The sequence below is a fragment of the Suillus paluster genome, assembly GCF_016628075.1.
Source record: "Suillus paluster strain FC165 chromosome Unknown EDB91scaffold_243, whole genome shotgun sequence".
NCBI classification, from domain to species: domain Eukaryota; kingdom Fungi; phylum Basidiomycota; class Agaricomycetes; order Boletales; family Suillaceae; genus Suillus; species Suillus paluster.
In genome coordinates this window covers 1-19,971 of record NW_024537803.1, presented here as the reverse complement: position 1 = coordinate 19,971, position 19,971 = coordinate 1, and the positions used below count along the sequence as shown (strand labels likewise).

Genomic DNA, 19,971 nt, shown 5'->3' with positions numbered 1-19,971 from the left:
CTCACATTGCTCACCCTCGTTTAATAACTTCAGCATCAAGCATTTGCGTCGGTGTTCACCGTCCAATCCAAGAACCAACACCTGGGCGAGGAAGTTCTTCTGGGACCAGCGACGCTCGTCCATTGCGAGATGTAGGTAGAACATCTAAGTACACCTCAGCTAGTGACTTATAGGTAATATATCATCTTCGATGTTTAATAGTGCAAAGTAGATTACCTACAATACTCAACAAGTGACGCTATTGACCTTCTATGGAGCCTGACTGGAAGCCCGTAACGTTGGATTAAACACGTGAACTCTGATGCTGCCTGATCAAAGGGAGAACACCAATGTACTCCGATACCTCTTCCCACCTGGCCTGTTGCAGATTTCGGTCTGAACCCCGTTCCTCCCAGAGGTCATATTCATTTCCTTCGATCTTGAACTTTCTCAAGCACGGCAAGACCGCTTCGAGTGCGACCGCGACCAGCAGTGGTCGTTTAATCGGAGAGCCCCCTACTGAAAAGGTGGTGATATTTGTGTTGCAGACTCCACCTCCTGGTTTCTCGGCGGTAATTGGATCTACATTCGTAGCATCAAATACCAAACCAAGCGTCCTGAGATTGGGGCAAGACGATAGTAACGTGACAAGGCCCCGAAAAGTTATCATGGGCGCGTCCTCGTCCCATATAACTTTGTTTCCCAACTCAAGGCGCTCGAGGCATGGCCAGGACTTCACGATTGAACCAAGTCCATCGTCATCAAGCAATGACATACACCATGTTGAAAGATCAACCTCTTTCAGCCCGGAGAAGCGCATGAGGGGAGTGAATGTGTGGACAGTGAATGCCTCCCCGATGTGGGTACTAGCATACAGGGTGATACATTCGAGATCATCGAAAAGTACCCGATCGGTCAGCTTGCGTAGGGTGCGTTCAACGGAAAGGGAAGTTTCTACATCGTGGGGAACGAGTTGCAACTGTCTGCATGGAATAATCCAGCCTTCTGTCATATCTCCATCAAAGGCCTCGAAATCGGATACACTGATGACTAATTTGTCCAGGCAAGAGGTACGAAATTGAGATTTGACGCGAGCGTAAGGTTTCATAATCTGGATGTGCAACTCTTGAAGGCCAACGATACGATATAAATAAGACAAATCCTCGTTGCCGCGCAAGCCAAGCCGTATCTTCCGCAGGAACAGGAGCCCGTGGAGAGTAACCTCAGTGACTTTGGAAGACGTCGGATGTAGTTTGACGAATTCCAGTCTTGGAGAATGTCTGCAGAGACCTGATACCAACGAAGACATGATGTGCGTCCAAAAATCTGCTTGATTGGACGCCAGATGTAGGTAGCTGAGGTTAGGACCCAGAAGGTAACGCATACATGGATGGAGGTTGCGAGGACATCCTCCGCAGCAGAGTGCTCGAAGGTTTGGCAGCAGCAGCGACTGGGAAGAAAAACTCATTATGGCATAGACGAAATCCGCACGTATGCCTCCGAAAATATCTGATCTCACGTCTCCCAGAACTCGCACCCGAGGTGCGTATCGCTCGAAGACCGACCAATCTGCTGCGGTCACAGGTCTCTGTGTGGTCTGACCGTGAAAGTTAGCATCGTAAGTTCTGAGGGTGTGTCCCAAAAAGTGGGTAGGACGTACAAGTTTCAGATTGCTATTCCTCGTCCATAAATCTTGTGGAAGACAAGTGAAAAGCGGCTGCAAATTCTCCAGCTCGGCCCAGAGCACATCCAACGCTACGTCTTTGAAGGACTTGCAGACACGGGAGAGTACGGCTAGAGAACGTCGTGCGGTTCCTCGATCGGGTTGGGATGGATAGTACGGTGGGTCGCGAAAGTAGCAGTGATCCCAATAATCTTGTAAACCACCGTTCGTTCCAGAGAAATAGATATCAGAGAAAATTTGTTTTAGAATCTCTGGAATGAGCAGGCATGCATACATGGCGCGGAGTGAAAGATATAGTACGTATAACTGGAGGAGCGAGGCGTAAATCTTCGAAGCACACAAACCCTTTGAGGGAGCGCACGGACCTCCTAGTGCTTTACTTAGAACGAAGCAAGTACTGACTCGGATCTCCACGTGGTGACCATAGCACGTTGCTTGCAGTTGGATGACACTGCAGTATCAATGAACCACTGGCTTACAAAATATCTTCCTTTTTGAGTCGTCGCAGCCATATCATTGAGCTCCGAATTACCGTCGATATCTCGATCACTCATAGCAGGCGTCCTTATTCAGTGGTGCTCCTTCTCCTCTTGTGCACGCTCGAGTGCCACCTCGTATTACCGAGAATTCTTCTGGGGTGATGCTACTCCGCCTTCCGCCGCCGTTTTTCGCTGGTGAGTAATCTTACACACCTCATAGTGGTATGTATTGGAGCGGTCGCGTATTAGTCTGTCATTAATATGGAAGGCTGGTGAGTTGGTCAGCGTCGTTGTGTATAGTCATACGCAGCTGCAGCCAGCACTCACCAGTACTCACTAGTATGCATACGCTATTTTACGTGCGACGTGGACGTCCTTATCACAGTTCACCATCTCCACCTGGTTAGCTGTCCTGTCAGGGCGTTCCTTTCTGTGGTTCCCCCTCTCTCCCTTTTTCACGCTCAAGTGACACTCTCGTAGCACTGAGTAGTTGATGTTACTGCGCCTATCATCAATTGCTAACGAGTGCCGCAGCATGCCACAGATTCATGTTCACACAGAATGCATCCTGGTGGTCGCATGCGCCTATCGTTCTGCTGACGCCGAGGAGTTAAAGCTGAAAGACGACCTAACTCGCCAGCGCTAGCAAAGCATATGTCACATTATGCTTGACGCGATGGCCCTCACTCATCCCACCAACGACAACCTTCAAGGTGCTAATTACTGTCCTCGTTCACACTGGTATGTCCTATATTCCCGCTCTTGGATCTGACTCCTTGGACAAGGTACACTGCATCAATTTTCCTCACAGAACAGTCGAATCCGCTTCTCTGAGCACCTCGCTTGTGTTGGGATGTGTAAGTCACAGAATCATTAGACACACCAACGCAAACTTGAACTTTTTGCCACCTTTTCGTCGCTACGCTGTTGCCAGTGTCCCAGGTGTGCTATAACCCGCCGTCTCAGATGAGTTGAAGATGGTACAAACACGCTGATTGTGAGTGTCTTCAGGGGTTTCCTGTCGGGGCGCTGTCGCTAAGTACTAGTAAGTGCTGCCACATCGCATTCTAATCCATGTTCTCGTACTTACAATGTATCTAAGTCACCAGCGGTCGCGCACGCCTGTTCTGACTCTGGTGAGTCGGAGTAGGCTTCCGTCAGCAGAACCACCGGAAACACAACCCAACTCGCCAGCGCTAGTCATGCACATGCCGTGTAACGCGTGACGCGGACACCCTCCTCGCATCTCCACCACTGATGATAACTTCAAAGGTGCCAATCGGTGTCCTCGAGGCCTGGACCAGTTGATGTTGCTTTCCTCGTTCACACTGATGTGTCTGGAGATCTTTCCTGTCTTGGATCTCATGCTCAACTGTCCCCTGGATGCCTTGTGTCTTGTTCTGGGTGGTGGGCATTAGGCTATGGGTGCATACTGCGAGTTTCGTTATTATATAATGATATTTCGCTGATGGGGTTTTAAACGTTGCATTTCTACGCTCAAGCTTCCGGTGTTCGACAAGTAGATGTAGGGTAATGTCAAGCTGCATGAGTGGATATGCGGCCTTAATTATGGGGCAAAAAATGATGTCGCCCAGCGGGTGTGGAGTACACTTTTTTCAAGAGAATGACAGCGATTGATTTCATGGGACTTGAATATTGTGGTTTATGATGTAGGCGCCTGGCGCTTATTATGCGTTGCTGCCTATATAACCAAATTCGTCCGTCGACCTTCAAGTTCAAGTTGCACGCATACAGCCATGTCCCAACAAGACGAAGACCTGCTCGACATCGACTGGCTCAAATTGCGAGACACCATTCTCGCTTCTTGTGCTGTGACAGAGATCAACAACTGGTGTGGGTTATTATTCAATTTCGCCTCTTCACGACATTTGTCGATGATAAAATTTCCAGCAATCAACCACCCATACATTGCAGCTGGAGCTCTACTATGCATCTCTGGAAATCCTGAGCTCCTTCTGACGCCATTGCGACTCACGGGAAAAACAGCGCGTTATATATGTCTCCTCCCGTTCCGGTTGTTCTTCTGGCCCTTCAAGATGTTGGGCAGGCTCATCTTGTATATTTTCGGTTTCAGGAGAGGAGGCGTAGCGAAAGGTACGTCTGTTATTCCAGTAGTGACTACAGTACTCGTTCTCGTCGTTCACTAAAACGCGTATTGACAGATTCATTCGCATCTCGATACCAGTCCCGTCGTTATGGTGGTTATGTGCCACGGGACTCTGGCTTTGCGAAGTTCCAGTCGCATGGGGCTACTGAATATGACGAGGATGAAGGAGGATCGACGCTCGCGGTTGCTGTGTCCTGGTTGTCGGGTGCTGGAGCTGTGTTTGTCCTTGGGCAGGGCATGGGGGTGGTGGTATTGATGCGGTGGGCGGTAGCGCCTGCGCAACATGGGAGGGAAGTTGACACATCCTAGGTAGTGACATGTTCATCTACCTGGTAGAACCGTGTACGCGTGTTCCCTCTCGCTTGCGTGACGCTCGTAGTAAGTACTGCAGCTGGGTACTGCAGAAGTGTTGCGAATGGGTTTGTAACGGGGTCTGTCTGAGTCTGCCCTAGCCTTCAGTCTGTCAAATTTATAGAAGGAAGATAATAGCGAACGCAGACTTCATCGTCACTATCTTCCTCCTATATGTTCTGTTTATCTAGCTGTAAAGCGCGGAGCTCAGAAGTACTTACGCGGAGTCTGTCGCGGTCTTCACGCGGGCTGACACCACTTACATAAACTGGTGCGCATTAACAGTTGTGATGCTACGCGTGACGTCAATCGCACTCTTTCGTTCAACATCTCATCTTCCCTATCGTAGATTCCAGTTCTGGGTGACGCCGGTGCCGGTGAAGGGCCCCCGGAGCTGTTTAACAAGTTTGTCCTTATAGGCTGACAGGGCGTAAATCTATTGATTCCCTGGCCAAGCTTCAAGTTTTGGCTTTCGGCAAGAAAATGGATGGTAATATTTGTTCAACTTGTCAAATTATGTGGGTGCGAGCCTCCACGTATACGGCAAATCAGACTCAATTTGCGTTGATTTCATGGGAGCTTTGCATATATATTGATGAGCGCTTAGTCGCTAGTAGAAATCACAAAATCTGTGGTTGTCTTGACCTTTCACGCCTACAGCCATGTCCAAGAAAAAACTGTCGGGCACCCTTCTCTCTCATGCGTCTGACGTGACGAAGGCCAACCAACTGGTGTAGGTTACTTACCTCTTGATTATTTACTATCAGATGTGGCTCAATACGGGGGATCTAATTTCATCGTCACAGAAAATTTAACAAAGACATCCCCCAGTCTAAATTGTGGAGCATTTTGTACACCCTGATAGCGGTCAACAACTGGTGTAGGTCATTCACCTCTTCATCATATCATATGCTGATGGCTTGATACATAATTTTCAGCAATCAGGCATCCATATGTAGCAGCCATCGCCTTGATATGCATCTCTGCATTTGCAGATCCTGAGGTCCTCCTGACATCGACGGGAAATACTGCGAAGTACATGTGTTTCGTCCCGGTGCGGTTGTCTATCTGGTTCTTTGGCTTCAAGGGTCGAGGAGTAGAGAAAGGTACATAAACACGACGCTTTCCGCTTGCTAGCTAGCTAAACGCCCTGCGACAGGTTCACATGCATCCAAATATCAGGCCCGTCACTATGGTGGCAGTATACCACGGAACTCTACATTCGCGAAACTCCAGGCACGTGGAGCCACCATGCCGTCAACCGCATCGATTCTTGTCTCCTTGTGGTTGTATATTGGAGCTGTGATCGTCTTGGTCAGGGAGTGGGGGTGGTGGTTCTAATGAGGCGACTGGTATTTTTATATCGGATGGAGGGGGTTGAAATGAGACTACCTTGTATAGGTAGATCATTGTTAAAGGAATGACAGTTCTAGATTAATTTCGTCGGTATGGATGCCATGGCGCTGGTCGCTCATATAAGCACAGAGGTGTGCAGTTGACATTGACGAAGGCTAGTTTTAACCTTTCATACCTGCAGCAAGATCTAGACCTGCCTGCCATCAACTGGTGGAAAATGTCGGGTACTATTCTCTGCCGTGCTTCTTGTGCTTTGACAGTCACGATGAGTTTATTGATAATACATTGTCCAACAAACAGAAATCCATACGTTGCTCTACTATGCGTCTTCGGAAATCCTAGGCTCCTTCTGACGTCATTGCGGCTCACAGGAAAAACAGCGCGTTATATGTCTCCCCCCGTTTCGGTTGATCTTCTGGCTCTTCAAGGTCTTGGGAAGGCTCATTCTGCATATTGTCAGTTTCTGGAGAGAACTCAGAAGGCGTAGCGAAAGGTACATCTTTTATTCCAGTAGTAACTACTGGACTTTCTAAATTCTCATCGCTAGCTAAACCCACTTTGACAGATTAATTTGCATCCCGATACCGTTATGGCGGCTATGTGCCACGGAACTCTAGCTTTGCGAAGGAAGATATGTTTGTAACGCGCGGAGCTTAGAAGTACTTGCGCGGAGTCTGTCGCGGTCGTGCACCAGGGTGCCGACTCTAAATGGAGAGAAAATTGATAGTCAATTATACGATGCCGCGACGTCAATCGTCAGGCCCATCTGAGAAAGGCCTCGCTTTATGTTCGCAATTTGAACCTTTCTTTAGCCTTAAGCGAGTGCTTTCATTGGTGGAGAGGCTCGCGTACGATATTAAGCGGTCAGCTAAGACCAAACTCAGCTCAATGAGCAGTTTTAGCTTCCGACAAGAAGACGGATGGATGATCATATTTATTCAACTCGTTGACCTTCAGCGCTTCATGCTGTGTGGGTGCTGGCGGTGCGGCCGGTGAGTACTTGAGTGACCTTGTGGTTCGTGGGAGCTTTACATCATGGCATGCTTATAACAGCCGCTTGTACAAATCCTGTGGTATCGACCTTTCAACGTTGCAACACGCAGCCAAACAACTGGCGTAGGTTATTCACCTCTTGATTATTATACCTTTTCTGATGGGCTTAATGCACGCATAGCATGTATCGCGACTGGAGCTCTACTATGCGACTGTTCATTGAGAAGATTTGTAGTACATTCAGAGAGCTAGATCTCGACTGGTCCAAATTGTGGAGAGATATTCTCTCTGGTGTTTTGTATGCATGGAGAATGATTCCCTCCGGTGTTTTGTATGCATGGAGAATCATTCTCTCCGGTGTTTTGCATGCATGGAGAATGATTCCCTCCGGTGTTTTGTATGCATGGAGAATGATTCCCTCCGGTGTTTTGTATGCGTGGAGAATGATTCCCTCCGGTGTTTTGTATGCATGGAGAATCATTCTCTCTGGTGTTTTGTATGCGTGGAGAATGATTCCCTCCGGTGTTTTGTATGCATGGAGAATCATTCTCTCTGGTGTTTTGTATGCGTGGAGAATGATTCCCTCCAGTGTTTTGTATGCATGGAGAATCATTCTCCCCGGTGTCTTGTATGCTCTGGCAACAGTCAACAGCTTTTGTAGGTCATTCACATCTTGATCATGACAGATGCTGATGGCTCGATACATAATTTCCAGCGATCAGCCATCCATATATAGCCGCTGGAGTCTTGCTGTGCATCTCTGCGTTTACAAATCCTACGATCCTTTTGGCATCATTGCGGTTGATGGGGGTTATTGCACTGTTTATCCCGGTGCAGTTGATTACCTGGTGTTATGGCTTCAGGAATCAAGGAGTAGTAAAAGGTAGATAAACAGTGCTTCTCGCTCCCTACTACTAAACACCCCACCACAGATTCGTTTGCATCCCGTTATCAGTCCAATATGCCTGGCGGTTCCGTGCCACGAAACTCTCCATTCTCGACACTCCAGTCATATGGGGCCACCCCATCGCCACCCATATCGGTGCTTGTCTCCTTGTTGTCGTATACTGGAGCTGTATTTGTCCTGGGAAGAGAGTGGGGGTGGTGGTTTCAATGAGGTGGCTGATAGTGTTGTGTATCGAATGTCGAATGGAAATTAGATACCATGGCGCCATTATGTCAAGCGCCATTGACAGTCCCTCGGGGCATGCGTCGCTGAGCGACGAAACCCCTGTTTCGATATGCGTCAAGGCGTGACGCGTCTGTGTGTGAGTATGCATGGGAGCCCTGCGGTATGACCTGGAGTATTCGTTGGGTGCATATTAGTATCATTTTAAGACCACGACTGCAACTTTTCGTGAAGACTGCGACTGACTCTGAATTGATCCGCATGTCGATGTCGTCGGTCCTTGTTCACCTGGATGTGTCTTTCCTGGGTCCGTATTTAAATTGACTCGTTTCTGGGTATGTGGCATGCTGCCACATGGAAGCTTGACCTTGCATTGGATCCCATACATTTTGTTCTGGGAGATGGGCCGCGGAGGTGCAATCACCATAAGCCAACGCAGCGGCTGATAGGGCGCAAATGCCCATTTCTACACCTGGCTAATTTTCGGGCTTACACACCGACCTCGAGGCTCGAGCTGCATGCAAGCTGTGTGTCAGGTGATTGTGTGGCCTTGACGCATGTATGCAGCAAAATCTGGGATTGTATATGGCTTCGTCAAACGAATGACAAGTTTGGATTTGATTTCGTGTCGTGGGAGCTCAATCGATTGATGGATGACAACGACGAGCGCTTGGTCGCTCGTGCGAAGACCCATGCAAAGCCTGCAGTGGTATTGACCCTTTCACGCCTACAGCCATGTCCAAGAAAGATGTAGACCTGCCTGACTGGTCTAAATTGACGAGCGCTGTTATCTCCCGTGCTTCTCATGCCCTGACAGAGGCCAAACAACTGAGGTTATTCGCCCTATGAGTAGCCAATGCTCTTTACTAATGTGCTCATCATATTTCAGCAATCAGGTCATGTCCCAGCAAGATGCAGACCCGCCCAACTGGTCGAAACTGTCAGACACTATTCGCTCCCGTGCTTCTAATGCTCTGACAGAGGTCAAACAACTGTAGGTTATTCGCACCTTGAGTGTACATATCTTTTGCTAACCCGGATGCGGCTCGATATACACTTTTCAGCGCTCAGGACGTGTCCCAGAAAGACATAGACTTGCAAAACATCAACTGGTCCAAAGCGTCGGGTGATGTTCTCTCCCGTGCGTCTGATGCTCTGACAGAGGCCAAACGATTGGTGTATGTTATTCGCCTCTCTATTATCACGCCTTTGCTGATGCGGCTCAATACGCTCATGTCAGCAATGAGGCCGTGTCCCAGAAAGATCTAGACCTGTCCAATGTCGACTGGTCTAAAGTATCGGGCAATATCAACTCCCGTGCGTCTGATGCTCTGACAGAGGCCAAAAAACTGGTGTATGTTATTCGCCTCTCGGTTATTATACTTTTCTGGGGCTTCACGTACACGTTCTAGCAAACAGGCATCCATATATTGCAACTGGAGTTCTGCTATGACAATTATGTCCCGGCAATGCCAGGAGAAACTACGGCCGTTCATCAAGATGATTTATGGTACATTATGTTAGAGGAACTAATCTAATCACGGACAATCTAACGAAGACTAGATCTCGACTGGCCCAAACTGCGGGGTGCTATTCTCTCCAGTGCTTTTTACGCTCTGACAGCGGCCAACAACTGGTGTAGGTCATTCACCTCTTGCTCACGACACGTGCTGATGGGATTGATATATCCTTTCCAGCCATCAGGCATCCGTATGTAGCAGCTGGAGCCTTGCTGTGCACCTCTGCATCTGCAGATCATGAGGTCCTCCTTACATCATTGCAGCTCACGGGAATCACCGCATTGTACGTGTATTTTCTCCCGGCACGGCCGATTATTTGGCTTCTTGGCTTCGGGAGTCTAGGAGTAAAGCAAGGTACTTGAACACAGTACTTTCCGGGTGCTAACTAAACACGCCTCGACAGGTTCATTTGCATCCCAATATCAGTCCCACCACTATGGCGGTTCCGTGCCACGGGGCTCTGCATTCGCGAAACTCCAGTCGTATGGGGACCACGTCATTGACAGCCATGCCGATGCTTGTCTCCTTGTTGTCATACACTGGAGCTGTAATTGTCTTGGGCAGGAAGTGGGGGTGGTGGTTGCAATGAGATGACTGGTCTTATTTTGTGGGAGCTTGATGGATACTATGGCGTTGGTAGTTGATGCATATGGTACAGATGTGTGTAGACAACATTGATAGAGACTGGTTTTGACCTTTCATACTTGCAGCCTTATCCCAACAAGATCTAGACTTGCCTGACATAGACTGGTTGAAGTTGTCAGACGTTGCGGTTCTTGTGCTCTGACAGTCAGAATGGTCAAGGTGATTCACCTCTTGATTACGCCGTTCGCTGGTAACTTTAATACACATTCACAACGGCCAATTGACAAGTCAACTTGAATGAGGTGTACTTTGCGTCAATCACAACGCCTGGCGGTCGTAAGACTCGCGAACCTGTCCAAGCGTCCGTTCAGATAGGGGCATCTGGTAACCGTATACGAGGATTCGACATGGTATGTAGCACACCTTTTCGACAGGTGTGTTCGAACTTGTCTGTGCTCGCGGCACGAATTGAGACGTGATATTCGACAAAAGGGCATGACCCTGTGACCTTTTGTTCCATTAGTCCAATGGTCAAGTACTGACTCTGAGCGGTGGGTTTCAATATGCGTCAATTACCATCCAGTACGCACAGATGAGTGGACAACACGGTGTAGGTCGCTTACACTGCATGGATCACTGGTCTGTGCGCAAGGCCAAGATGAAGGCGCGAGGTGTCTGTATTTATGTACATGAGAGTCCTGCGGTAGGACCTAGAGTAATTGTTAGGGTGCATATTCGGATCAGTATCCTTTCTGGAGAGATGGATGTGCAAAGTTCAAAGAACGACGTAGATTTTGAATGTGATACTCTTGCCTGGCAGCAAGCTTATGTCAGGTTGTTATTAGTTTGTCGTTGTTGAAGTCAGGTAAACGTACGCAAACAAGCTCAATTTGGTTGGAATTCCCCTGCTGACTCCGAGTGATCGACTTCTGTATCCTATGGTGCGCTACCATTCTGAGAACTTGAGGCAATATTAACGGTTGTAATGTTAGACAGTCTGCTCGTACTATCTACGTGGCGCGTGTAAATATGGCGATAGATGTCGCAACGAGCATCCAGCGGACCGAGCACAACAGGTTGGCTTTGGAAGTACGTTGTCTCAACTTCCTCATGGCTTTCCTTTCATATTCATCACATATATAGATCAAAGTTGGACAAACACTACTAGTGGTTCGAGAGACATGGCAGTTCCATATACGTAAGTAGTTCCGGATCTGTATACGAATTCGTTAACAGCATGGTCTTCAGCACTGAGTCAATGGCAAGAGACGTAACCCCTCTACAAGATAAGCCTTTATGGCCACTATCATCCTATGGCGCTGCGAAATATGAACCAGTAGTGGTTGGAGGATTGGACGAGTCGCCCGAGGAACTTCGTGTGAAGGCGGTGACTGCGTTGAAGGCAGGAACCATCAACGAATATGTGCGTAGCCAAATAACGAAGGAAATCTTAGTGAGTGATGAAGGGATTCACAGATGAAATACGAGTCAGATAAAATAGCCGCATCGGAGCAGGCGTACGATAGCGCTAGGAGAAACGCTGCACAGCTACATGACGCTGCTTTCAAACTGAGCAAGGAAGCTGCTTCGACTGCGCTCGGTCAGATGTCCCCTTTTGGTGGGCGATCAGCGTTTGGAACGAATGCGATTGCGGGGTCGGCGTTCGGTAGTGGACCAGCCTTTAGTTCTAGCCCTCAACTATCGGCGTCCGGTGCAGCTTCCACTGCCTTTGGAAAATCTGCCTTTGGTCAGCCTGCTCCAACGACATCAGCATTTGGACAGCAACCAAACTCTGCATTTGGACAACCTACACAGACCACGTCGGCGTTTGGGCAGCTACAACAGTCAACGTCTGCCTTCGGGCAGCCGCAACAGTCAACGTCTGCTTTCGGGCAGCCTGCTCCAACGACATCAGCATTTGGACAGCAACCAAGCTCATCGCTTGGGCAGCCCTCTGCATTTGGATCAGCCACTCAGCCAACGTCGGCTTTCGGGCAATCATCGTTGATTAAACCTGGGTCCGGTGCATTTGGCTCTTCAGCACCTTCCACAGGTGCATTTGGTGCTCCGTCACCAGCGTTTGGGAACACTGGCACTAGTGGTGGTCCACCCTCAGCATTTGGGAGCACTGCCGCCGGAGCCGGTGGCGGGTTCTCTGCCTTTGCATCCCAGCCGTCCGGGTTTGCGTCAGCACCGACGCAAGCATTGGCTTTTGGACAGTCATCATTCGGAGCCCCTGCCCCTGCATCAACACAAAGCGCATTTGCTGCGCCAGCACAGGTGCAAAGTGCATTTAGCTCCGCCCCAACCCCACAAAGTGCCTTTGGTTCTACACCATCCGCACCAAATGCAATCGGGGGGTCCTCCATAACGCCGCAGTCCGCTTTCGGATCAGCGCCAACATTGACATCTGCGTTCGGTAGCACAGGCACTGGAGCTCCATCACCCTTTGGCAGTTCTGTGCCCATGGTTTCTACTACGTTCGCAACTCCAATGACCACAGTCCTATCCGATGCTTCGAAACCGTCTGCATCAGCACCTGCATTTTCACGGTCCAAAATCCAGCTAAAACCTGACAGATATGCTGGTCTATTGCCGCCAAACTACATGGATTTATTGCCGGTAGATGTGAAGGCTGCGTTCGCGGCGGAGAAATTCGAATGGGGAAAGATACCAGAGTGGGTACCGCCGAAGGAGGTGCGGTAGGATGACTCGTTATGACGTTACTGCAGTATTGTATGAGTTATCCTGTTGTGTCTTTTACAGACTAGCATCATAGAATCGCACTGTACAACAATTCACATCACCGTAACACACGGTCACCGGTGGTTTTGCGGCATGGTCTGGATTTGGAAGGTGGTATTGGAGCATTTAGATTTTCACCTTGTCTGCTTGATTCTTGCTGAAGCTGGCCAAGACTTCGGATGCCCCGGCAGGCTATATCTGAACAAGCACCAAAAAGATCTCATATCCCACTTATCGATCCAATCTTGATTGTCTACCCTATCGTTCACCAAAATGCCTTCAAGGATTGCTGAACCCTCTGCGTCGGACACAACAGCGACGCAGGAGATCCCGTTCATCACCTTTCCGCCTTTCCCAACACTCCCACCAGGCGTGACACTCATTCCTTTCAAGGATTTCAGGGCGCGCGGGATACAGCTGTTCGCTGAAGTTGTCGGTGGCACAGATGAGGACGGCATGGAGCTTGACGGGCTGGGGATACCCACCGTCGAGTTGCGCGTGAAGCATTTAACCGACGAGTGCAAGAGCAACACACGTAAGAGAAAACGCAAGAAGAAGTCGGCTGCTACTGTGGATGGTATGCCTGCAAGGAAAGTCCCGTGGTACGAAGAGTGGGAGGAAGGCGAGGATCTTCGTATCACGAAGGGCAAGTTTGATCCGTAGGTCCTTCGTTATCGACTGTGATCGCGTCCTGAGGTTCATGATATCGTGAATTGTTACTGATCGATTTACTAGGAGTGTCTCCCATGCGGATCGCCTCTTTCATGCTGCGAATGACTTTAGGGTCAATCGCACTTGGCCGCCGATCACTTCTGGGGTCAATCAGCTCTGGGACCAGGTAGTTATTTTCATCTTTGCATTTGCACCAACCTCACGGTTTCTCAAAGTTTCGTCTTTACGTTGGGCTCCTCGTCAATCCAACTGGCTATCGTAAACCGAGCAAAGACGAAGAGGCAGATGACGATGACGAATTCGGTGATGGCGCATCGAACATTGAGATGAATGCGGAGGACACCTCTGGACAAGTTCCTCCCTCGAAGGATGCTCAATCAACTTATTCTGCTGAGTTGGACGATCATGACGACGACGAAGGCAATTTGCAGGCACGCAAATCTGATCTAGAGGAGCAGCGCGAGGAGAAGCTCGTCGTGTTCTTAAACGACCCCGAGAAGTCGGTGACGGTCTTCCTATCATCCTACATGCGTGAACAAGGCCTCATCTGGTCAGTTCTCAATAATTCTGGGTCACGCTATTCTCATTGAATGACTCTCATAGGTCGGAGAGGAACCTCATCAACGCGCCACACCTCATTAGTTTCTTCTTGAACTTTGTCTTGCGGAACCGCGTTCTCTCAAAAGCCTCGCATGAAAGCGGCATCCGACGTGCCCTTGACATTGTAGAGCTCGCAAAGAAGGAGCTGCCCCTAACATACAAGATCGGGCAGGCGTTGCCTGATGGGTTCAGTGATGGCTGCAAGGAGTGCTTCGGCCGAAGAGGCGGAATTGAATGGTCTTTCGAAGATCGCCAAAAGGCAGATGATCCACCTGCTTCAGGTAATCTCAGTCCAGTCATCTGCGCGATGCGGCTTATTGATGTATTTATCTTTTATCTTCAGCTGATCCGACGATTACTGTTATCGATCAGCATGGGGCAGAAACGGAGATTGTTCTCCCAGATACGGAAGAAACCGCCCTCAAAGATGCCATCGAAGACAATGTTGACATGGAGATCCAGGTTACTGGCATGCACACTACTGCCCCCGTCACCAATGCCGACACCACCGCCCCAATCGCCACCGCCACTACCACCGTACCACCCGACATCTGGTCTGCAGACACAGCAGACGCCGTTGGCGGCGGGTGGGGTGCCACGGGCGATACCGAAGGTTGGGGTTCTGTAGGCTCTGACGGCTGGGGTGCCATTGGCGATGGCGGGTGGGGCCCTGCGGATGACAATGACGAATGGGGTGCAGACTCCGCCCCACTCTCATTTGCACCCGAAGTGACTGAACCCTCTTGGCTTTCCCCGCCGCCCTCGCTCACGTCCCTCTTGGGTCCCACCTCTTTCCCACTGACGCACAGCACAGGGATTGTGGAGTCATCGACGCGTCGCATCAAGGCGATCCACCCGCCCCCGAAGGATAAGGCGAAGATCAAGGGCGATACGGCGGAAATGGTGGAGGATGAGTTAGAGCGGAGATTTGCGCGGGTTGTCATGAGCCCATGGGGGAGAGAGGAAAGCGATATTGTGAAGCCATCTATCCGCAAGACCTCTCGCGGCGCAGTGGTCATGCCTGATGGCGAGGTTGAAGGCAGCGGCCCCGGGAAGCCGCACAATCCGTATGAAGATGATATTGTGCTGGCCGTAGAGCCTGCCGTGCTCGATATGCTGAGCCTTGGGATGGGGCTTGGTGGGCTATGGGTGCAGATCGTGCGCGAGGAGGTGGGTGCTGACAAGGCTGACAGTGAAGCACCGAAGAAGTCTCAAGGGAAACGCGGGAAGAAAGCCAAAGGCCCTCTGGATGAGCTTTCGGGCAATTATTGGTACCTCGAAGAGCTGATGGGCATCTTCCCGAGCTATTTCATGTCCAGGGAGAATGCAAAGTAGAGGAGCTTGGGAGGAAGTTTTGAATCTTCGTCTTACATATTAACCCTACTCAATAACAGTTTATTTCACCAGTTTATTTGCTGCTCAAACGATAAGCGGTGGGAAATAAACTGACAGCGTTATTGAGTGGCAGTTTATTTGCCAATTTATTTCATACGCGAAGTTGTCGGAGTGAACTGAGACTGATTGTGATGCCGAGCAGCCGAAGTACGATTGATGAGGAGTAAAAGTATACCAGCATCGAGTATGAGTGACTACTGGAGCGAAGACGGACAACAGAAGCTCGCACTCGAGCTTGCTTCATGGGACCACATCTCTTTTTTGCAAACCCCCGATTTTTCCGATCAGCTCTCTGCACCCGCTGAACTCAACTATGCTGTTGACCCGATAACTGGGATGCGTCGTTCTCCACGCAAGCATCGAGATCAGCACCAACACTCACAAAACTATACCCTCCCACCAATTTCATCCCTACTCACCACCAGCACACCGGGTGGCTATCTCGAAGATCTTTATGCAAATTTTTCTCCGAGTCCTAGTCGCATTTTGATGCTGACGTCGACGTCGTTGTCGATGCACTGAGCTATCACGCGCCATGAGTGTTCGTTTGCAGTCTCTCGGCAAGTCGGTCGGCGGCTCCTATTTCACTCTCCGCAACACGAATGCACATCAAACCTTACTTGACAGTTTATTCCAGTTTATTTCGTCCTGCTCGCTCAAAAAAATAAACTGGCGAAATAAACTGTTATTGAGTAGGGACCGTACTGGACAAATTGTTTTTTCGCTTAGCGAAACTTGTCTTGAGCTTATATTTCCGCGTTACTTTGATATTTTGATTTTGACCTTGATGTTGAGCTTGACTTTAATGCTTTGACTTTGAGCTTGACCCTCGGCAAGTGCCGGCAGAAAGACTCCATAACTACAACACCACCATCACCACCCATGTTCCCCGCATCCACCCAATGCCATGCTTCGACCTGAACGACACTGAGCATTCACCCCCAGGACGCATGGAGCAGTACCGGCACGATGGAGATGGATGTCCTGGTCCGTCTGTGTGGCGAGCCGTTACATCCCTGATTCGACACGCCTCTTGGAGGCGACTCCGAGCATTCAAGCTTCAAGCACGATGGTTTTGTTCATTTATTCTATGTATCTACTGACAATTTTTCACGTCTGCTTGTTCCCAGACCAAGTTCTTCCCTTCCCTACGACACTTGGTGAGTGCGCATCAACTACACTTACTGCTAGTCACTGAAACTTTCCAGTGCTTGTCCTCTGAATGAGCCATGGAGTCGAGCATGTGCTGATCCCTTATATTTATGTCCATGTCCACAAAGTCACGGTCGGACGGTCTCATCAAGATTCACACAAGTACTCCCAGTCTGTGCGTCAGGTCTTGCATATGTTTCAACGCCTGTCTTCTTTGTCACCAAATAATCTTTCATATTAGTCTGATTCCTCCGTATACAATGTTATTTTTCTTTCTTCCAAACGAGTGACTGCGCAGTCGCAGGCATCATCTCAAGACGTGCCACTTTTCTTTGCTTTCTCGGTCCTCCATGGTTGGGGTTACATCTGCGCATGCTTTTTGCTGGCCTGTCCTGCAGCGGCGTATATGGCACAATCAACCGAAGTCTCATTGATACTGAGAAATTGCTTCACCACCTCGATCAGCCTACTGAAGTGGTTGATGAACCTGATGCTAAGGAATTAGTAGTCTCGAACGGCGAAGTTGACCCATGGCTGTAATTAATACCAATAAGCCGTGCTATTGTTGAAGTTGTCTTGCATCATGCTTCGTAGTGTGCCTATCGTCCTCGCCGTCGTGTGCCACTAGTGGCATACAGCGAGCAAGCGTGAGAAACAGCAACGAGACACAACATCCTTGGGCTCAACAGTCTCGAGTGGAATTGGCTGTAATTCAACATAAGCTGTATTAATCACATGGTAGAGTACTTAGAGTTATGGTTATGTCGAAGCAGAAGCAGAAGTCAAGGTCAAAGTTAAAGTCAAGGTCGATGTTGATGTCGAAAGGGCCCACCTTCCTTATTCGGTAAGATCAAAGTCAAAGTCAAGTGCGACAAGCTCAAAGCCAAACTCTTGAATTTTGTCCAATACGGGCCCTCATAGTTATTGAGTAGGGTTATTGTTTTGCATTTTGCTTTCGACAGTTTAGTTTAGTCTTTGAGGCCATCACAATGTATATTTCCGTGAACCTATGCAACGAAATATCCGCATTATTGGACCCTTGCTTACATAATTACTGAGGTGGCAGTAGATGAACCTGCCGTAGAAGCGTTCAAGCGGAAGCGCTTCATCATATGTGCCTTTATAGTGCAGCGTTCAGTGCACGAGGAACTGCCAGGTCATCTTATCCGAATTTCCGTGGATTGAGTGTCGAAAGACCTCAGATATCATTTGAAATTGGATGCACAACTGGCCGTCATCCTCCAACCTATGATCATTGGCAAGATTAGACTCGTGGGCTCAGGGCGATACCCCAGCGGACCGTCCTCTCTCAGTCACGAAGTGCATGTTTACGATCGAAGGCATGAATCATGATACAGTGATGACCGAGGTTACGTGTCGAGTCTCTACGACCACTGGAGAACTATCGGACATGGTCATGATGTATGTGCCACAGGGATCTAAGGCAAAGCCCTTGTACATGTGCGATTTCGAGAATCCTTGGGGAACCATGCATTACAGGAGCAACTGATGACCAACCCATCGGCGAAGCAAGCCTCCGATCATGTGTCGAAGTTCCCTACGCAGATGGAACGGTCACGAGTCCATAGGAAGGGTTGTGCTTAAGCTTCCGCGATCAGTGTTCTGTCAATATAACCCTAGACTCGTGATCAGTCTGACTATGACCTTGAGAGAGAACAGGGTTTATACGTACTCGACCTGTCTGTGATAGTATACATAATACGTCAGGTTGGTCACGAGCTTCAATACAAGCCTCAAGACCGAAAAAATGCCGTCAAATGTTCCATGGAATGTCACAGCGATTACTCTCTACGATTCAGGTTGGGGTATTCACGGAGCCAGAGCGGGTGAGAGAGGAGGAGTAGCGCTTAGTAGCGAGTAGCCAAGTGGATCTGTCATAAGCGGACGTAGTCTGCGGCGTTGATAGTGTATCGCGTCCGCATCTCCACTTGGAGCGATTACTATTCGAACAAGCTTGGGTTATGTCAACGGCTATACAAGGAAGAGTGACTCATACCTAGTAGAATTCAAGCCGATAAAAGCCCTCTGCAACGTTTGAGACCTCAATTTCAAGCAACAAGGCCTAATTCAGTGGTGATTCGGGGTTAAAACGTGAGCCCCGCGATTCTCACCGTAGATGAAGCTCTTACTTATACATCATCTTGGCTATCGCCATCGCATCCTTGATCTGCCCTCAAACCAGATACCAGTGAGTCCGTTGTTTCCTCGTGTTCAGTCGTCGTCGCTGCCAGGTTGTTGAATGGGAAAAGTTCGGGAGATTTTACCTTGACCGTCCAATCACATGCATATGGCGCGATCGTCATGGATCGAGTTTGTTGCCTTAGCCTGCTGCCGCGTGTCGCACTATCTGTTACTCTTGCAACATCGCTTACCTCGGAGCTAACCAACATGTCAGACAGGATAAGACAAGTCTATAATCACCTTTCGGGTTCAAATACTACCATGTCTGGGGGTAAGCGTTAATCACAACTGCGTTACTGGCGCCCGGCATTCAAATCTTTTCATGCTTCAGAAATATGGCAGGATGTTCCCCTTGCTCCACCCGACAGGTGCGTACAAACTACGATATATTTGTCTTGTTCGCTAAAAGTCGCGCATAGCATTTTCAAATTGACTGCGTCGTACAAGGCGGACACGTTCCCTCAGAAAGTCAACCTCGGTGTTGGAGCGTACAGAGATGATGACAACAAACCATGGGTCCTTCCTGTCATTAAGAAGGTGCGTCCGCTTTACATATTCGCCACTCTCTGAACTCAATCACTGTAGGCCACACACATTCTTCTGAATGACCCTAACCTCGATCACGAATACCTCCCCATCACGGGTTTACCGGAGTTCACTGCCGGTGCGGCGAAGCTCATTCTTGGCGCAGATTCGCCTTCTATTGCAGAAGGGCGTGCCGTTAGCGTGCAGACCATTTCCGGAACTGGCGCAAATCACTTGGGAGCCTTGTTCCTAAGCAAGTTTTACCATTGGGAAGGCCCCAAGCAGATTTACTTGAGTAATCCAACTTGGGGTGAGTTCACGTAGGAATGGGTTCAGCGGAAGTTTAATCAGGCATTTATGCAGCTAACCACCATGCCATTTTCAAGAACGTTGGCATCCAACCTATAGATTACCCTTACTATGACCCGACCACCATCGGCCTGGACTTTGATGGTTTCATTGGAGTCCTGCAAAGC

General features: G+C 49.2%; 9 protein-coding genes across 9 annotated transcripts; 8 read left to right on the top strand and 1 right to left on the bottom strand.

The window, feature by feature from the left end:
- EDB91DRAFT_1231047 (uncharacterized protein) lies at positions 1–2,110 on the bottom strand. Its single transcript, XM_041321060.1, has 2 exons — positions 1,640–2,110; positions 1–1,576 (listed from the first exon to the last, which is right to left on the bottom strand). Exons 1-2 carry the CDS (start codon positions 1,937–1,939, stop codon positions 284–286), a joined length of 1,593 nt encoding a protein of 530 aa, XP_041168881.1. The 5' UTR covers positions 1,940–2,110; the 3' UTR covers positions 1–283.
- Positions 2,111–3,869: 1,759 nt separating this feature from the next.
- EDB91DRAFT_1178294 (uncharacterized protein) lies at positions 3,870–4,880 on the top strand (the record flags this gene model as incomplete). The annotated part of the gene is made up of 3 exons (XM_041320429.1): positions 3,870–3,996; positions 4,054–4,257; positions 4,326–4,880. Coding segments are annotated over exons 1-3 (502 nt in total), but the record flags the coding sequence as incomplete, so codon positions are not given.
- A 66-nt stretch (positions 4,881–4,946) lies between these two features.
- EDB91DRAFT_1178293 (uncharacterized protein) lies at positions 4,947–6,067 on the top strand. The gene is made up of 5 exons (XM_041320428.1): positions 4,947–5,026; positions 5,078–5,354; positions 5,428–5,501; positions 5,560–5,727; positions 5,781–6,067. The coding sequence occupies exons 2-5, from the start codon at positions 5,284–5,286 to the stop codon at positions 5,960–5,962; spliced, it is 495 nt and encodes a 164-aa protein (XP_041168879.1). The 5' UTR covers positions 4,947–5,026; positions 5,078–5,283; the 3' UTR covers positions 5,963–6,067.
- Positions 6,068–6,490: 423 nt separating this feature from the next.
- On the top strand, positions 6,491–8,338 carry EDB91DRAFT_346622 (uncharacterized protein). The gene is made up of 5 exons (XM_041326957.1): positions 6,491–6,969; positions 7,031–7,093; positions 7,152–7,627; positions 7,686–7,853; positions 7,903–8,338. Exons 1-5 carry the CDS (start codon positions 6,686–6,688, stop codon positions 8,085–8,087), a joined length of 1,176 nt encoding a protein of 391 aa, XP_041168878.1. The 5' UTR covers positions 6,491–6,685; the 3' UTR covers positions 8,088–8,338.
- Positions 8,339–8,749: 411 nt separating this feature from the next.
- Positions 8,750–10,416, top strand: EDB91DRAFT_1178285 (uncharacterized protein). The gene is made up of 7 exons (XM_041320427.1): positions 8,750–8,932; positions 8,989–9,093; positions 9,164–9,277; positions 9,340–9,453; positions 9,512–9,609; positions 9,663–9,737; positions 9,797–10,416. The coding sequence occupies exons 1-7, from the start codon at positions 8,835–8,837 to the stop codon at positions 9,979–9,981; spliced, it is 789 nt and encodes a 262-aa protein (XP_041168877.1). The 5' UTR covers positions 8,750–8,834; the 3' UTR covers positions 9,982–10,416.
- A 709-nt stretch (positions 10,417–11,125) lies between these two features.
- EDB91DRAFT_1178276 (uncharacterized protein) lies at positions 11,126–13,041 on the top strand. The gene is made up of 5 exons (XM_041320426.1): positions 11,126–11,145; positions 11,197–11,293; positions 11,348–11,402; positions 11,453–11,627; positions 11,681–13,041. The coding sequence occupies exons 1-5, from the start codon at positions 11,143–11,145 to the stop codon at positions 12,908–12,910; spliced, it is 1,560 nt and encodes a 519-aa protein (XP_041168876.1). The 5' UTR covers positions 11,126–11,142; the 3' UTR covers positions 12,911–13,041.
- Positions 13,042–13,077: 36 nt separating this feature from the next.
- Positions 13,078–15,672, top strand: EDB91DRAFT_1178270 (uncharacterized protein). The gene is made up of 5 exons (XM_041320425.1): positions 13,078–13,608; positions 13,685–13,787; positions 13,837–14,171; positions 14,225–14,502; positions 14,565–15,672. The coding sequence occupies exons 1-5, from the start codon at positions 13,223–13,225 to the stop codon at positions 15,554–15,556; spliced, it is 2,094 nt and encodes a 697-aa protein (XP_041168875.1). The 5' UTR covers positions 13,078–13,222; the 3' UTR covers positions 15,557–15,672.
- A 1,377-nt stretch (positions 15,673–17,049) lies between these two features.
- On the top strand, positions 17,050–17,545 carry EDB91DRAFT_1178266 (uncharacterized protein). Its single transcript, XM_041320424.1, has one exon. The coding sequence runs from the start codon at positions 17,141–17,143 to the stop codon at positions 17,306–17,308; it is 168 nt and encodes a 55-aa protein (XP_041168874.1). The 5' UTR covers positions 17,050–17,140; the 3' UTR covers positions 17,309–17,545.
- Positions 17,546–18,940: 1,395 nt separating this feature from the next.
- Positions 18,941–19,971, top strand: EDB91DRAFT_346357 (pyridoxal phosphate-dependent transferase; the record flags this gene model as incomplete). Its single annotated transcript, XM_041326956.1, has 6 exons — positions 18,941–18,977; positions 19,189–19,241; positions 19,302–19,338; positions 19,390–19,507; positions 19,556–19,805; positions 19,859–19,971. Coding segments are annotated over exons 2-6 (528 nt in total), but the record flags the coding sequence as incomplete, so codon positions are not given.

Coding starts and splice junctions, on each gene's coding strand:
- EDB91DRAFT_1231047 (XM_041321060.1), bottom strand. CDS start 1,939: ATGTATGCATGCCTGCTCATTCCAGAGATTCTAAAACAAATTTTCTCT. Junction 1,577..1,639: donor GGAATAGCAATCTGAAACTT/GTACGTCCTACC, acceptor TTTCACGGTCAG/ACCACACAGAGACCTGTGAC.
- EDB91DRAFT_1178293 (XM_041320428.1), top strand. CDS start 5,284: ATGTCCAAGAAAAAACTGTCGGGCACCCTTCTCTCTCATGCGTCTGAC. Junction 5,502..5,559: donor GATAGCGGTCAACAACTGGT/GTAGGTCATTCA, acceptor CATAATTTTCAG/CAATCAGGCATCCATATGTA. Junction 5,728..5,780: donor GGGTCGAGGAGTAGAGAAAG/GTACATAAACAC, acceptor GCCCTGCGACAG/GTTCACATGCATCCAAATAT.
- EDB91DRAFT_346622 (XM_041326957.1), top strand. CDS start 6,686: ATGGAGAGAAAATTGATAGTCAATTATACGATGCCGCGACGTCAATCG. Junction 6,970..7,030: donor GGGTGCTGGCGGTGCGGCCG/GTGAGTACTTGA, acceptor TGCTTATAACAG/CCGCTTGTACAAATCCTGTG. Junction 7,854..7,902: donor GAATCAAGGAGTAGTAAAAG/GTAGATAAACAG, acceptor ACCCCACCACAG/ATTCGTTTGCATCCCGTTAT.
- EDB91DRAFT_1178285 (XM_041320427.1), top strand. CDS start 8,835: ATGTCCAAGAAAGATGTAGACCTGCCTGACTGGTCTAAATTGACGAGC. Junction 9,278..9,339: donor ACAGAGGCCAAACGATTGGT/GTATGTTATTCG, acceptor CGCTCATGTCAG/CAATGAGGCCGTGTCCCAGA. Junction 9,738..9,796: donor GACAGCGGCCAACAACTGGT/GTAGGTCATTCA, acceptor TATCCTTTCCAG/CCATCAGGCATCCGTATGTA.
- EDB91DRAFT_1178276 (XM_041320426.1), top strand. Junction 11,403..11,452: donor GACATGGCAGTTCCATATAC/GTAAGTAGTTCC, acceptor CATGGTCTTCAG/CACTGAGTCAATGGCAAGAG. Junction 11,628..11,680: donor CAGGAACCATCAACGAATAT/GTGCGTAGCCAA, acceptor AGGGATTCACAG/ATGAAATACGAGTCAGATAA.
- EDB91DRAFT_1178270 (XM_041320425.1), top strand. CDS start 13,223: ATGCCTTCAAGGATTGCTGAACCCTCTGCGTCGGACACAACAGCGACG. Junction 13,609..13,684: donor ACGAAGGGCAAGTTTGATCC/GTAGGTCCTTCG, acceptor TCGATTTACTAG/GAGTGTCTCCCATGCGGATC. Junction 13,788..13,836: donor TCAATCAGCTCTGGGACCAG/GTAGTTATTTTC, acceptor GGTTTCTCAAAG/TTTCGTCTTTACGTTGGGCT.
- EDB91DRAFT_1178266 (XM_041320424.1), top strand. CDS start 17,141: ATGCTTTTTGCTGGCCTGTCCTGCAGCGGCGTATATGGCACAATCAAC.